A 16,084-nucleotide genomic window follows, 5' to 3' on the forward strand; every position below is an offset into this window, starting at 1 on the left:
AAGCCTAATTTAGCCTGTCCATCAGCTGTGCATTTCGAGGACAGCAACAGCACTGGTTTACAAAGTCAGTACAAAGAGGGCGTTGGAATAACCCTAAATCCTGCAGGCCACGGTATGAATGGATCATACTTAGCCCTCCTGTAGGAATGGCTCCGAATAGCGCTGATTCTTGGACGGCGGCTAGTTGTGGTCGCTTCCGCTGCGTTTTGCAGCCAGCGCTTGTTCAGTTTCTAATCATAGAACTGTAGGCTGTCTGTGCGTCCTGTTAGGTTATTGTTTTACTTGCTACTGGCTGTAATGTTGGTTCTTGCTGCCATACCTGATCCTGGTGGTAGTCGATGGAAGTCAGCGCCTTGACGGCTAAATTACTAGTTTAGGTTGCTCGCAAATGTCCAGAGTATGTTTGCAGAGACACGTGCGAATCTGGATGACATGCCCTATTGGTCAAGATCCAGAGTTCTTAGAAAATCATGGAGCTAGTATGGATTGACCATCAAAGACTAGAACGACAGGCAATAACGACCTTTTCCAGCGAACGAGGAGGCAGCCGGGTATTCGACACCGGTTTTCCAAACGACGCCATCATATCAGTACTACTCCGAAACCTTGATACCCCCAGCAGTGGGGACACCATATTGTGCAGACTCTTTCTGTTTTCCAGAGTACTCTGAGTTGGTCTTTGCTTGCTAGATCTACAAGACTCCACTCGTTCCGGAAATGGGGCATCATTACGGAGTAAACCCACCGGAGGGGCTGGAGGCTCATAAGCGAAGGAGCCTAGAAGAGAGGTAATTTCCTGAAAGCCCTTCCTTCTCCACAAGTAATATGCCGGTTGTACTCTGAGTAAGATTTTGTGCTTGTGGTATCGGGGAGTAGTTACTTTCAAAAGAGCCTTTTGTCGGTCCTATGGAATGCTATGAGTTATCCTGAGATTGGAGTGATATCCTATGAAATGGGACTTTCAAAGTGGCTTGAGTCAAGCTTTGTTCCTGGCTCCGATATTACCGCCTGAAGGGTGAGACTACCCACAATAGTTTATCCTGCACTATATTCGAGATTAAGCTCCGCATCAAGGCCTTGGAACTTCGGTCTTGGACGATAGAGGTTAAGTTGCGTGTAGATCTGAAAAAAGAACAAAGAAAAGTAAAGAAATAGAAGTGAGTCTGGTGCTCGAATTTGATCAGTACTCTTGGGTAGTTCCATTTGAGTTTCGGCGCACAAGCATATGCAGCTTGTAGTCGAGCTTGTAGTACGAGCTCCCAAAACACGACGAGTGCGGTCTAGAAAGGCCTAGAGTCAGCTGCTGAGGTGTCAACGACCGATGGTCTGCATCTCTAGACCAAGTACACGTAGTTTTGGCGAGCCAATGGTCTGAAGCATTGGATACAGCTAAATGGCTGCTCACAATAGGGATGTCTTTACTGTCGCAGGAGAGCGCTTAAGAGTATGGTCTCAGATTTAGCAGGGGTTGGATCAAGATAATCTGCCGCATGACAGCTCCCCTAATAGTACTCGGTGATGTATATTGCGGTTGGGGAATCACATGATAACGGTCGTTGGATACGACAGATTGCGCTTTTGAGATATATGTACGTTAAAACGTCATGGCTGGCACTTGAGAATTGGTCGGTCAACATACCAGTCAGTAAGGCTAAGAACAGGTTATGGTTGGTATGGTGGACATATCACAGTACATCCAATGGAAAAGAGAATACTAATCTTGAGTATGCTCGGCTTTGTATACCAAAATCCTCTAAAATAGCTTCGGGCTGGAAATGGACTCGTGGGGTTCAAGACAGGATATAGGTAGGAAACGTGGAATATACTCTGTAAATATGATGCACATTGGGCTCCAAAGAAAACGCAAAACAAGACTGGAGGTTAGAGGGATGGGTGCCAGTGTACGTCGCCGGTCTGTTAGCTATATAGCACTGGCTAGAAAAGGTCTAGACTACATTTAGACAGATTCAATAGTCCAGTATATTGCGTGGTGGTGGACTTTGTAGATCACTTTCTCATGGCTTAATGTAAGGTTCATCTTAGGGCTGGATCAAAGCGGAAGGCGAAGCGGTGAGGTCAGTTCAGCAGAAGAAGCATGCCACAATATGTTACAGAATTAGTAATATCAATACATAACTAACTAGTCGCAATCAATTCGCCCCCTTATATGGAGAACTTTCTCATTATAGAAGAATCCCATGTGTTCAGCATGGACCTTCAATCTAATATATCGAGATTCTAAACCCTACCGGAGCTCCCGACATCTCAATGTAGGCAATGCTACGTAATGGATGGCTTGCTTTATCTGAATCCGGATTTACTATGTAATTGGTTAGGCGTAGTCGTTGTGAGGAGCATAAGTTTCTTCTACGATCTACGACATCCCCTCAATACAAGCAATTCCTAGCGCTGGGGGGATGTGCTTAGGTTGCATTTGCCATCTCCACTGTGTAGGACAGGTCGAAAAGAAAGGAAGGGAAGAAGAAAGAAAGAAGGTAAGTAAGTAAGGAAAATAAGCAAATAAAGGGCAAGACCGAAAGGAAAGTCTATCGATCGAGTCGACAATAGAAAAAGAAAATTGGCCGCAGTGGCGGGTGGCGCGCACAGGGAAAGAGGACGTTCTCCGTAATGGACGACAATCGCCTAAGGCGCCTGACTTTTGAGAAGGAGAGACTCCGCTTTCGCTTTTTTGGCCCAAAAGCCAAGCCCCCGAAGTCACTTGTTCCCTCGCGGACGACTTTTGCCCCCATCAAGTCACCTCATAACATCAACCCAAGTCTCCCTCACATTCACGCGGCGTGGTGTTATCGTTTGGCGTTTCCCGCCTATCCCTGTGGTTCCTTTTTTGTATTGTACAGTTCTCCTCGTCTCTGCGCTCATTGCGTTCGCATACCCCGGTGGATCATCGCCCATTAGGCCTGACGGACTTGGTGACCGAACAAGTCTTGGCTTGAATCAAATCTCCCTTTCAACCTCCTCATCCTTTCTGCAAACATCCTCCATCCACAATCATCGACTTGGCCCCGAGGGTCCCCCCTAGACTATCGCAGATTTCACGTTCCATCCTTCATGATCTGGAAATAAACAGTCCGAACCCCCTTTAGACTCTGCCGATTTCCCACTTCCCCCCTCGAGTCACGCCTCGAGCGAATTGGTTTTCCCATCTTACTTTAGGGGAGGAAAGCAGCCACCACGGATCGAATTCTCCATCGCCCCGACATCTCTCATCTGACGGAACCTCATCTACGAAATCTATCCCCTTTCCGATCCTCTCGCCCATCATGCGGGAGGTCAACTTCAGTATCCCAAATGTCAACAAGGCTTCGGTGAACATCACAACTACCCTGTACGACCGGCGTGCCCTCGATTGCACGTCAACCCTGCCCCTCATAAATTCTCTCAACCATCTTGCCTATCTGACCACATCATCCGCTCGAATTCGCGATATCCTCACTGTCGATGGCGGCATTGAACGGTTGGTCTGCATCCTCAAAGAGGGTCGCAGTAGAGATTTGATGGAAATGTGGAAGTGGAGTCTCGCCTTCCAGTGTGTGGTCAACATCGGCGTGCGGGGCTCAGAGAGCGTGAGGACGAGGGTAGTCGAAGCGGACATGGTGCCGGTGATTGCGACCATTCTTGACAATTACATCAAGGTGGTGGATAAGGCGCGGGCACGAGCGGATAGCGAAAACCAACGACACTCGTCACGGCATCATCCCAAGGCGGCTCCTGCTGCGGGCGATGTGGCCGGGCGCCCGTCCTTCCCAGACCAGTCATCCAACAGTGAGCAACGCACCTCTCGTCGCCAGGCACCTCCTCCATCGATTGAAATCCCTGCATTCCTCCACCAAACCACAAATGCGCCCGACGCAAACGCCATGGACGTCACCTCGTCACCTCGTGCCCCCATGACATCGCCCCCAGAGAGGAGCACGTTTGGACATGAGGCCCACATCCACAGATCGCACGATGGTCGCCATCTGCACACTGGCCATCGTCACAGGGCGATGCAGCCCCTAGCCACCGCCTTGCCACCCATGGATACCGCTGATGGCTTCGGTCTGCGTCCCGTGCGGGACACGGAAAGACTCCCAAGCATGTTGCCCACCTTGCACAATGGGATTACCTCGCAGCCTGATTCTCCGACGACCCCCAGCGGCCCTGTGCAGCCTCGCAGTCATGCCCAGACGACTGCCGCCAGACAACGACCCACGTTGAGGCAGCAACAATCGGCGTCGGGAGACTCTGACGATGGGAATGGAGAAGGCTCCACCCTAGGCGACAACACTGGCTCGACAGAGACATCGGAGCCCATCGTTGGTCTGCAGAACCAAATGGAGATTGACGAAGTGAGCGACCGGCAAACTATGATAGACGGCGTTTCCAATTCCCATGATCTGACCGTGACCGATCCGTCTGAAGGCCAAGAAGCTGAGACGTTCAACATCAGTCATCGTTCCACGGTAGATGGCAGCATCATCAACAACGACACCACGCAGACCAACACCGCTCTGGGACTGTCTCCGACACAGGCCGCCAATAACGCCAATTCTCCCGCTCTTGTCCCAAGTCCATACTCCCTGTACTTCCGTGACCGGTCTGCAGTCCCCCAGAATGTCCTGACGACAATGCCCCGTGACGAAGATGTCTTGATGTCTCTCCAACTGCTGGCCTACGTCTCGAAGTATTGCAATCTTCGGTCGTATTTCCAACACTCTCACCTCGTGCCGAATCTCAAGGTCGACCGTGAACTTCAGATGCTGGAGGAAGGAGCGTCGCCGATCGAACCGCCAGAGGAAGAGGAGGAGTACATGCTTCCTGACGACGTCAACATCTTCCCCTTGGTGGAAAAGTTCACAGTGCGTCATCACTCCAAAGACATGCAGTACTGGGCTTGCGTCGTCATGAGGAATCTCTGCCGCAAGGACGAGTCGAGAGGTGGCATTCGGCAATGCGCATACTACAAGTGCGGAAAATGGGAAGAATTTCAGCGACAATTTGCCAAGTGTCGCCGTTGCCGCCGCACCAAGTACTGCAGCAAAGATTGCCAGAAGGCCGCGTGGGTGTATCATCGTCATTGGTGCCACACCACGCCATGATATGAACGGATGAACTTTGTCTAATATATCTAATGCATACCTGGCTTGCATAGCGTCATACCTGCCATCTTTTCTTTTTGTTTTCGAGATTTCACATCTACCCGTGCATGGCATTTCAGAACCTGGCGGCGTTTCTCTTCATCTCAAGATACCTTTTGTGTGTTGTCTATTCCTGCAAATCCCATATCTCAAATCTTGTTATTACACCCACTGTTCCATTAACGTTGGGCATGATGCCTGTTTACTTGCTCATATGGATAACCTCTAGCGGTCATGAATCTGCACACCGTGTTTCCCCAAACATTGGACCTTTCTGTCATTCATATTCCTGTTCCTCATTTTTCCCTCTTCATTTCCCGTTGCTTATCTTGAAACAATCCATACTTCATCTCCTCGACGCCGGACGATTTTCCTTTTGTTAGTAGCTGTTTAGCATATTCCTTGGCCCAAACGGTCCTGTTGGGAGCATCTTCTTTTGGCCTTTTGTGTTATTGTCGATATTTCTTCATTGGCGAACCATTGGTCTTGGCTTCTAAATACCACAGTGAATGTTCTGCCGGAAGGCAGTTTGATCTACTTTATTCATTGCGCTCAGTGCATCCATGTGCATAATATGTTTTGATTAATCTCCTTTGATGAATTGAATAGTCTCATGACTTGGTTATATTTCAGTATTGGACCGTCCTTTTACTGCTTTGGTGTTGGATAACAAGGTATAGAACACTGAGAGGAATAGGATACAGTCTCATGGTCTCGAAGGCACATCCCAGCTATCATTTATCGAACTTGTACGTTGCAGCCAAACGTGACTCTAAGTGTTCTCGAGCCGTCAGGGTTCGTTTGCCTGGCTCCAGACTCCCCGCTCCGCCGCCGAAGCCAACTTTCTCGTCCTGGACACCACTCTCCTTGCACTTCTGCCGATAGGCGGTTACTATGTCACTGGGGACAGGGACCAGTTCTGTCTTATCCAGGGGGTGGCAAAAGAAGACGATACTGTAACGATCCTGCGGGTTGGGACTCTGTTGCTCAGATAGTGGGAAAACGACGCGGTGGACGGTTGATTTCAGTAGCCCATCCGTCCAGTAGCTGAGCAGGTCACCGATATTGACTAGGATAGGAGGGAACGGGAAGGCAGCATCCCGGTCTTCCTCAGCAGTCTGCCCCGGTTGCACTGGGACGGGTGCCCAGGTTCCTTCTGGCGTCAGGATCTCCAAGCCTGGCTGGCCCGGACGCTGAAACAGTAAGGTGACGCTGCCATAATCGGAATGGGCACCTGCACGAACGTCGGTGCCGTGCTTGTAGGATGAGGTCGCCGGGGAGGCGATTGAAGGGTAATAGAGGTAACGCAGAATACAGCCTGTCGGGCCTTGACTGGGGTCGTGACGAGCTGTGAAGAAGTCCTCAGGTATCTCGAGTCCCAGTGCTAGCAACTTGAGAATCCTGTCGCAGGTTTTGTTACAGAGGTCTGCGAAGTGAGCTATTTCCGATTCATGTGAAGTCAATGATTGCGGCAATGGGTGTTGAGCCTTTCCATCTTTGAACTCCCCAAAGTTGAATGCCCTGGGTATGATCTTAGTTTGACTGTGAGTAATATAACCGGGGAAGCTCCAACTTACTCTTTGAAGTCGCCCGTCTATGAGCACATATCGTAAGTATAGTCATCAGTCATAATCACGGCTAGAAACAAAGTCATGGATAGTTACCCGTTGGTGTTCTGGATCCAGTGTCTCGACATGCATACCGGACCAGCCATAGTTCTAGAGCTGTCAGTTACTAGATACAGCCCCTCGCATAGAGCGTATTTATACTCACATTGGGCTGGATCGGACAAGCCGCCTTTTCCTCCACAGGGGACTTAAAGAACTTCCTCGACTGTCATCGCTGAGTCAGTAACGCCGATGTATAACTATCCACGCGGGTCTCGATGAGAGAGTCTGCGTGGTTGCGAAAAACGTGGTCGTACAAGATCAAAAGCATTCTTGACATCACTGGCACTGAAGTCAGTTCCTTTGCTGCTCACGTAGAGGAAGCCATATTTCGCGGCTGCGTCCAGCATCGCCTTCCCCACAGCGGGGTCGTTCGGATTCGAGATGTCCAAGATCGGGAGTTGAATGAGAGACCCCACGGGTATGTTTTCGCCCGCCATGATGGCTTTTTGGTTGTACCACGTGTGTGCTTAACTGATACGGACTCTGCGATTCTTACAGAAGAGAGAGAAGGGACCGGGGGGAGTTACCGGAATATATAAAGATGGAGACGAGACGGGGCTACGGTTATCTCTTATCAGACAGAACTCGACGGTTGTCGGATCGGAGCGATGCGACAGATCCTTTGGAATAAAAGAACAGTCATTGAGCTACCAGTCTTCCGCCAGGAAATTAATCCGTACTGATCTAATAGCTGAGGGTCACTGTGCAAGGAGTTTTACTGTTGGGTGTATACTAGGGCAAGATCTATATATCCTAGGCAGTGGTCGTATACATTTCGTCTTGTCTGACCAACTGTTATCCGGGGAAATACACCAAAAACCCTAGTAGACAAAATAGATAAGTCTAGAAGCCAAATTAGAACCGAGAGAATAGTCAATCGTACAAAACCTGGATCAATTGGCTGGATGGGAGGGAGTGAAGGACTTGATATTCGACAGTTGGCTGACCGGAAGCACCGCCTGGCCAGCCAATGGAAGCAGATGATCATTTGGATTTAATTGATCGCCCAAAAACAACGAACTTCAACACCACCAACTGGACTCGTGCCACCCCTCCGTGTTTCCTCGCCCTTCTCTTTCCCCCTCCTTTACATTCCAATCCCCCCTCCCTATACTCCTCTTCGTGGGCTCTTTTCCCTTCTCCACTTCTCTTCCCCTCCCCGGTCACCCTCACCGGGCTCTCCATGCCTGGTATCCGCTAAGGTCCTTAGTCCCTGACACAGCTCCAGCTCCAATTATGCCGAGTAAGCTCCTGCTGCAGCTCCTTCTGCCCTAACTAAGGTGACAGCCGACTGACTGATGATATCTTTCTCTCAATAGTCCGCCCGTTGGATGAATGGGTCGCTGCCCGCACGCAGTCTCTCCCACTCTCCGCCCTTAAAGGTGCCGTCGTCGGTATCGATGCGTCGCATTACATCAAACAGCACCTCCTCCATCCTTCCACCCGCGAGCCTCTCCTGGTCGCTCTTGGCGGATTCCCGTTCGCCCTGAGGAATAATATCGAACGAGAGCTGCAGCTCTTCAAGGACGCGGGCGTAACATGTGTTTTTGTCTTCGACGGCCTCGACTTTGGCACTAAGAACCAGCGACCCCACGTATCGCCGGAGTCGGTACGGGCATTTGAGCAAGCTTGGGACCTCTATGACCAACAACAGGCTGATCAAGTGGTGGACGCATTTAGTGGTGCTGGTAGGGATTGCCTGGGCCCTTAGATTGAGGAGTGACTCGCGCCGCACCGCCTGAACCTGCACTGACGATGTCTGGGCATTCTAGGCACTCCTCGACCGGAATCACTCTATCGGTTCTTGCATCGTATTCTTCATAATAATGATATAGATTATATTGTGGCTCCTTATAGTGCTGCGGCTCAGGTGAGATGGCGGCCCCAGGGGATTTACTTGCTATACCTGTTTTCTAAGCGCTTTCTGACATCTAACTATTACATAGCTCGCCTACCTCTCAAAAGGCCCCAGTCCCCTGGTGGACGCAGTGTGCGGGCCATCGGAAGTCTTGATGTTCGACGTGGATAAGTTAATTACCCGGATTGACGCCGACCTAGCGCAGTTTTCCTGGATAACCAAACAGACATGCCAGGAGGAATTGGGTAGACTGTCCAATGAGCAGTTCCTGGACTTCTGTCTCCTCCTGGGATCTTTATTCCTACCGACATTCCCCATATTCGAGAACCCCGCCTTTCCTGGAAAGGCCGCTACCATTCGGGATGCTCTGCCGATGTTCAACTCTGCTGGACGGAGCGCCCTCTCGCTGTGCGCCCAGTTCGAGGAGGATCGCCGAATGCAGGAGCTTCAATACACAGACCGCTACAAGCGTGCATTCATGACAGTGAAGCACCATGTGTTTATAGACGCGGAAGGACGGGTGGGCCCGATGGACCCAGAGAACACCTCTTCTGACATGCACGAGCTGATCGGCCAGCGTCTTCCTGAAGAACTCTACTTTTATCTCTCGAAAGGTGTCTTGGGCGCTGATGTGCCCAACTACCTGACGTCTGGCGAGGTCGTGGTATCTCGGCCTTTGGGCGTGGAAGATACGGAGATCTATCGCCAGGTTGCCGGGACCACCCTTACTCCAATTAGAACCCAAGCGATATGCTTGCTTTCGAACTCCCTCCATAGATTCTACCAGACAAAGGTGATCCAAGTGCGCACTTGGTATGACGAGAAGTCCGATACATCAGTCAATCTCAAGTCATTGCCTTCGGTTAAAGACACCATTCAGTCTTGGAAGATCCGTATTGATCAGCTACCGGAGGGGTTGAAGAAACTACAGGTTAGTCTGCTGATGATCGTCGATCCCACAGCGCTCCGCTAACCGGAAACCAGCGGTCGAATGGCCCGTTCAAGTTTGCCGTCCAAAGCTTGAAGGATCCAGAATTCGTGTCCAAGTCTCTGTCTGCTAAGGAGTCCCAGGTATACCCCGTTTTGTCTGGAGTTGTACAAACATGGAAATCTGACTAGTGCTAGCCATTGTCGTCCCAAGAAGAGATCCTTGCCAACGTTTTCTGGAGATTCTTACAACTGCGTGGGTATATCGACGAGAAACACCAGCTCACTTCCTGGGGCCTTTGTCTGGAGCAAGCCCTATCGGTACTTGACCCAGCCGATAACCTTGAGGAGGCTACCTTCCTTGCTATTGAGATGGTACGCTTTGGTGTCCTTAATGCGAAGCAATGGTTTTCCCACGTATCAGGAGGCCCGATGAGAGGTTCCGGTAAGCTAATTGTGCCCACCTTCTATGCCAGTAGGGCCATACTGATGTCTTCTAAGACGAGGACAAAAACTTCAACATTCTCGTCTCTCGCGTAGCGTGTATCGCTAAACTACAGCATAAGAGTATTGGCTACTCTGGACCTCTGAGCCGGCAGTTACTCTGCTACCGATCGTTGGTTTCGGAAGTCCGCGTCACATTAAGGAATCTGATTGAAGTCGTTTTGACGGGTCTTCTACTCAGCGGAGATGCGAACAGGGACCGGGACGACTGGACCAGTTTGAGCGTCAAGTAAGTGGACCTTGCTCTAGCCAAAGGATGGCTGGCCTAACGTGATGTAGATTGCCCTTTATCGACGACAATGACTGCGGTCTGGGTATCGCCGTCCGCACATACCTTGATGACTTGCCCCTGCAGGCCGACCCGACATCGCCAGAGGCACGGGCTGAAGTGAAGTCAAAGGGTAAGGAATGGTTTCAACACAGCGATAGCTTTACAGGTAATTTAGATTTGGCTTTCAAGCTTTGGGATGCGGTGAGTATATCTCATGCCTTGGACTACCGGCATGAACTCGGTACTGATTTCACCCTGCAGGTCTACAAAGGAACACAGCACGCCGGAAAAGAATTCAAGGACGGTAAACTATTTGGGGACGCAAACAGCTGGTTGGCCGCGAGGCGATGATGGGATTAACTGAGAGTAAGAGGGACAGAAGAATATGAACTACCGTAATTCAACATTTCTGAAAATCTACTCGATCCTACAAATCCGGGCCCTATCAGTTGTGGTGAGAGGGAATCGCCACCACTTGATGGATGGCTTCACACTATCTATCAAAGGAACCATGTATTAGTAGGAAGGATGATGGCGGAATATACAATGCCTCTCATGGTCAACTACGATCCAGTAGATATATCGCATAATTTTTTTTTCTTATATGTTCTGTACACAATGAATCGGTCATTTGTTCCGTTGATACCAAGTGTCCTCTTTCCGACCCGCTTTGTCGATCCGCCGCGGAGCTCTTTGGCTCCTTAGCTCTCCACGCCGAGACTCCATTTATCAGCCAACTTTCATTGCTCCGGAAACTGATCATTTACAGTCAAGGCGCAATTGTTTCAACCTCTGTTCCCGAACGATTAAGCTTGTCTCCACGTCTTATCTTCCCAATCATTACCATGGCTCGTCTGAGCTACCTGCTCGTGAGCTGCCTCAGCGTCGTGAGCGCTGCTTCCGCAGTCGTCGACCTGGTTCCCAAGAACTTCGACAATGTCGTCCTCAAGTCCGGCAAGCCCGCCCTCGTTGAATTTTTCGCCCCCTGGTGCGGTCACTGCAAGAACCTCGCGCCTGTGTATGAGGAGCTCGGACAAGTTTTCGCCCACGCCGAAGACAAAGTTACCATTGGCAAGGTCGATGCTGACGAGCACCGCGATCTCGGCAAGAAGTTCGGTATCCAGGGATTCCCGACTCTCAAATGGTTCGATGGCAAGAGTGACAAGCCCGTGGACTACAATGGCGGTCGGGATTTGGAGAGCTTGTCTAACTTCGTAGCGGAGAAGACGGGCGTCAAGCCTCGTGGCCCGAAGAAGGAGCCCAGCGAGGTCGAGATGCTGACCGATTCCTCCTTCAAGACTACTATTGGAAGTGACAAGGATGTTCTGGTTGCTTTCACCGCCCCTTGGTGTGGACGTGAGTTTACCCTTTTTCTATCTTGATACTCAGCTGGGCTATCTCTTGGATTTATTATGGGATGCGTTGATAGGCTTGACTGGGTGCTAATTTGCCACCAGACTGCAAGAACCTCGCCCCTACCTGGGAGTCCCTCGCTAAGGACTTCGCCCTCGAGCCCAACGTTGTGATCGCCAAGGTCGATGCTGAGGCTGAGAATGCCAAAGCCACCGCCCGGGAGCAGGGTGTCACCGGCTACCCGACCATCAAGTTTTTCCCCAAGGGCTCTAAGGAGGCTATTGCCTACTCTGGCGCCCGCTCGGAAGAGGCTTTCGTTGAGTTCGTGAACGAAAAGGCCGGCACTCACCGCGCCGTCGGAGGCGGGCTTGATGACAAGGCTGGCACCATTGCCTCCCTCGACGAGCTGGTCGCCAAGTACACCTCCTCCCAGAACGTCGAGGAGTTCCTCGGTGAGGTGAAGAAGGCTGCCAAGGACCTGCAGGACAAGTACGCTCAGTACTATGTCAAGGTTGCCGAGAAGCTCAGCCAGAACAAGGAGTATGCCGGCAAGGAGTTGGCCCGTCTGAAGAAGATCATCGCCAAGGGTGGTTCGGCGCCGGAGAAGATCGACGACCTCATCTCTCGTAGCAATGTTCTGCGCCAGTTCCTGAGCCAGGAGAAGAGCGATATGGACATGAAGGACGAGCTGTAGATGTACAATTTCGTATATGACGTGTGATTAGGATACAGCCGGAGAGCTAGCTATATGTGATATGAACGTGCTCTTGGTTATATAAAACTCTGGAATAAGTCCGTCTCTGTACGACTAATATAGAGACAATGAATGAAAATGAAACTTTTACATCAAGTCATGAAATACACTACTACATCAGTGAAAACAACCAGATAACATTCTCAGGGTATCTTATGCAATCGTCTAAGACCACGAAAAACAAGGCCCTGCAAAGACGCAATCCTCTAATCAAGACGAGAAATAAAAGTAACAAATGCTCAAACAACCAAACTCCTCATAGAATCAAGACAAAACTCCCAGTCTAACCCCGTCGCACCGTCGCAATCCTGATCACTTGGTCGGACTCCCCGGCCCCGTCGGCGTACTCGCATCCCCAGCAGTTGTCAACGAAGCCTCCAACTCATCAAGCCGTCTTGCCATATCGTCCACTGAGGCCGTACGTCAGTCATCTGAGCCAACATGTCCTCTTTCGGGCGGGGGGGGGGGGCTGATAGGAGAAGACCTACGTTTCCCGAACATCTCCCGCGACACGGTATCGAATTTATGCTGTAATTGATCGAGGAGGTCATCCACAGCTGCTGCGAGCTGGCCCTGTGCATCGGTAGCCTGGGTGTAGATCAGTACACAGATTGACCGGTTAAGACAAGGAGGGGAGGGAGGGACGTACCTGTTCGCCAGTGGGGGGAGTAACAGCCTCGGAGGTAGAGACAGATTTATTGTCGTCTTCCGTCATTTTCGAACCGACAGACACAATATGAGAAAAAGAAAAGAAAAGAAAAAATATATAAGACAATAAGGAAGAATATGTCACAAATGAAAAAGGGTAAAAAAAAAGAGAGAGATGTCAAACACGACCCCAATCAAACCCTGGCACCAGTATACAGCCAGGAGACGCAAGTCATCACGATAAGATGCGCGCATACATACAATACCACATACCATACAAAACCCAGGATCAACTATTCTCCATCCCCCTCTAGTCCTGATACAGCCTAGTGTATCCTTATCAACGGCTCTAACCGGTTCGGGTCTAGTTCACATCCCAAAAAAATTCCCGTAGTTGCTGCTCTTGATCGTCTGGCTCCGACAAGTTCTGGTTTTCGAGTGTTAGGATACCCTATTTTTTGCTCTCTTTTCTCTTCTCTTCTTTTTTTGCTTATAAGTTACAGAACTTTAGGTTCTTCACAGGAAATATGCCTAAGCGGAGTAAATTGCTTCAGGCTCTGGATGACCACCGGGGTCGCGATTATGAGGCTGAGAAGCAGAAGAAGCTAGTTAAGGCGGCGGAGAAGAGGAAGGCTGCTAAGCAGGCTGCTGCTGGGGAGAATGGTGTTCAGGCGAAGGATAAGGTGGGTTTCTTTCTTTTTTCTGTTCTTATATGGATGATTATCGATTGGCAATTGGTATTAACTGGTTTTGCGATCAAGGCCGAAGATCTGAAGTCTAAGAAGCGCGAAGCTGAGGAAGAGGTCGAGGAGGAAGGATCAAGCGACGAGGAGGAGGAAGAGGAAAAGGAAGAGACCTCCGATAAGGAAGAAGAGGACGATGACAATGACGAGGAAGAGGAAGAAGAGGAAGAGGAAGAGGAAGACATCCCGCTCTCTGATCTCTCGGAAGACGAAAGAGAAGACGTTGTACCCCACCAACGTCTCACGATCAACAACTCCGCCGCAATCAACGCCTCCCTCAAGCGCATCTCCTTCATCACACCCAAGACCCTATTCTCCGAGCACAACTCGCTAGTCTCGCAAGAACCGATCGAAGTCCCCGACCCTAACGATGACTTGGCTCGCGAGCTGGCCTTCTACAAGGTTTGTCAGGCGGCTGCTTCGACGGCGCGTGGACTACTCAAGAAGGAGGGTATTCCGTTCACTCGGCCCGGAGACTACTTTGCTGAGATGGTTAAAACGGATGAGCACATGGGCAGGATCAAGAAGAAGCTGTATGATGAAGCGGCGGGCAAGAAGGCAGCTGCGGAGGCTCGCAAGCAGCGCGATCTGAAGAAATTCGGAAAGCAGGTCCAGGTCGCGAAGTTGCAGCAGCGCGCGAAGGAGAAGCGTGAGACTTTGGAGAAGATCAATGATCTGAAGAAGAGTATGTTTGGTTCCTCTACCTAGTTGTATTGGCTCCTATGAAACAGATTTGCTGACCGGACGGTTTGAACAGAGCGCAAGGCCAACCCCTCCGGCCCTACAGACAACGACAACGACATGTTCGACATCGCCATCGATAACTCCGAGTCCAAGGGCCGCAAGCGTGGCCGTGAGGATGGTGGCGGTCCCAATCTGAAGCGCCAGAAGAAGAACGAGAAGTACGGCTTCGGCGGCAAGAAGCGCCACGCCAAGAGCGGTGATGCTATGTCCAGCGGAGACCTGCGCAGTTTCTCGGTAAAGAAGATGAAGGGAGGTGCTAAGAGACCTGGCAAAAGCAAGAGAGCTGCCGCCAAGGGACGGGCGTGATTGAGTTTTTTTGTTCTTAATATTTTGCTTGTATGGGATGTAAAAGTTGGCTTTATGGGGTTTCAAAAGAGTAGTGTCGATTTTCTCTTAGACTCTGGATCGGGTTATCGTGGGATTGTTCCGCGAATCCCAGGTCTGCTTTATGTGTACATTGAAATAATCTGGATGACCTTGTCCACGGCAGCTGGCTCCTTATCCTGCTACAATTTAAGTACTTGACTTAGGGCTCCAAATACTCGCTGCCAGGTCGCCATATCACATGCCATACCAACACTCCGACGGGTCTAAAACTGCAGTGACGGCCATGGATGCACAATAAGCTTACCAACGCTTCGATGACCCTAAAATTGCAGTGCTGAGGCTCTTTGCATAGGGCCTTCTTGTAAAGTTATAAGTCGTTAAAATAAGAATTATATTTACTAAACATTAGAGCAGCTTCCAGTATGACTGCCAAAATCATATCAAGTTTAAACCCTAACTCTCCCAGAAATCCTTCTTTTATTAAATTTTGTTTATGTTTATTTTTATTTTTATTTTTCTCTATTAAAATAAACGTTCTAGAAAACTGTTCTGAAACTAAACATGTATAACTTGACTAGTTCGCAGCATGATCTAACTTTAATTGAAGTTTTGGAATCAGCATAATTAAAATCATAATATGTATGCTATGTTCGGGATTTAATACAGTTTTAAAAGGTGTTGAAGCTCAATGTTGAGGGTTCTATATTTTCTTGTACAAAGATTCCTCAAGATTCTATCTCCGAGAATATCCAACACTGGCACCCTTTGTCTTCTCCCTTATTTCTCAACGCTACATAACAATTATCTATCGAAATCAGATGACCCTAAACCCGCAATGGCAGACAGGTTCTGAGGCTGACTATGGCAGACATACTCGTCAATCATGAGGGTATGTACAAGACACGCCACATAACTATCTCAATCAGGCTTAGTCATAGTGTGAGGCCTGCGAACGCTTCGATGACACTAAAATTGCAGTGAGAGAGAGGCTGAAGAGCACTGGGAACCACTGTGGGTTAAAATAAGATGAATTACGTTCACCTTCAGAAGTCTCTATGGGCTATGGGTTAAGTAGTCCTCATCAGGTAGGTATTAGACCCGTTATTGTAGTGACACCCGTAACCCTATGGCTTCCTTGGTCCCTAGC

At 49.8% G+C, this 16,084-nt stretch overlaps 5 protein-coding genes across 5 annotated transcripts; 3 read left to right on the forward strand and 2 right to left on the reverse strand.

Moving 5' to 3' along the window:
• Positions 1-3,281: 3,281 nt before the first annotated feature.
• samB (MYND-type zinc finger protein MUB1) lies at positions 3,282-5,099 on the forward strand (the record flags this gene model as incomplete). Its single annotated transcript, XM_015553698.1, has 1 exon — positions 3,282-5,099. The coding sequence occupies one exon, from the start codon at positions 3,282-3,284 to the stop codon at positions 5,097-5,099; it is 1,818 nt and encodes a 605-aa protein (XP_015403676.1).
• A 773-nt stretch (positions 5,100-5,872) lies between these two features.
• On the reverse strand, positions 5,873-7,245 carry ANOM_008443 (putative oxidoreductase, 2OG-Fe(II) oxygenase family; the record flags this gene model as incomplete). Its single annotated transcript, XM_015553699.1, has 5 exons — positions 5,873-6,659; positions 6,716-6,732; positions 6,803-6,856; positions 6,912-6,971; positions 7,063-7,245. The coding sequence occupies 5 exons, from the start codon at positions 7,243-7,245 to the stop codon at positions 5,873-5,875; spliced, it is 1,101 nt and encodes a 366-aa protein (XP_015403675.1).
• Positions 7,246-7,912: 667 nt separating this feature from the next.
• ANOM_008444 (uncharacterized protein) lies at positions 7,913-12,531 on the forward strand (the record flags this gene model as incomplete). The annotated part of the gene is made up of 11 exons (XM_015553700.1): positions 7,913-8,051; positions 8,128-8,496; positions 8,581-8,678; positions 8,755-9,597; positions 9,651-9,737; positions 9,792-10,038; positions 10,095-10,326; positions 10,377-10,569; positions 10,630-10,700; positions 11,138-11,724; positions 11,826-12,531. Coding segments are annotated over 11 exons (3,456 nt in total), but the record flags the coding sequence as incomplete, so codon positions are not given.
• A 256-nt stretch (positions 12,532-12,787) lies between these two features.
• ANOM_008445 (heat shock factor-binding 1 family protein) lies at positions 12,788-13,190 on the reverse strand (the record flags this gene model as incomplete). The annotated part of the gene is made up of 3 exons (XM_015553701.1): positions 12,788-12,885; positions 12,964-13,063; positions 13,125-13,190. The coding sequence occupies 3 exons, from the start codon at positions 13,188-13,190 to the stop codon at positions 12,788-12,790; spliced, it is 264 nt and encodes an 87-aa protein (XP_015403680.1).
• Positions 13,191-13,650: 460 nt separating this feature from the next.
• Positions 13,651-14,933, forward strand: ANOM_008446 (EBP2 family rRNA-processing protein; the record flags this gene model as incomplete). Its single annotated transcript, XM_015553702.1, has 3 exons — positions 13,651-13,806; positions 13,885-14,551; positions 14,624-14,933. The coding sequence occupies 3 exons, from the start codon at positions 13,651-13,653 to the stop codon at positions 14,914-14,916; spliced, it is 1,116 nt and encodes a 371-aa protein (XP_015403679.1). The 3' UTR covers positions 14,917-14,933.
• Positions 14,934-16,084: the final 1,151 nt, after the last annotated feature.

The sequence above is a fragment of the Aspergillus nomiae genome, assembly GCF_001204775.2.
Source record: "Aspergillus nomiae NRRL 13137 chromosome Unknown contig00318, whole genome shotgun sequence".
In the NCBI taxonomy this organism is placed as follows: Eukaryota; Fungi; Ascomycota; class Eurotiomycetes; order Eurotiales; family Aspergillaceae; genus Aspergillus; species Aspergillus nomiae.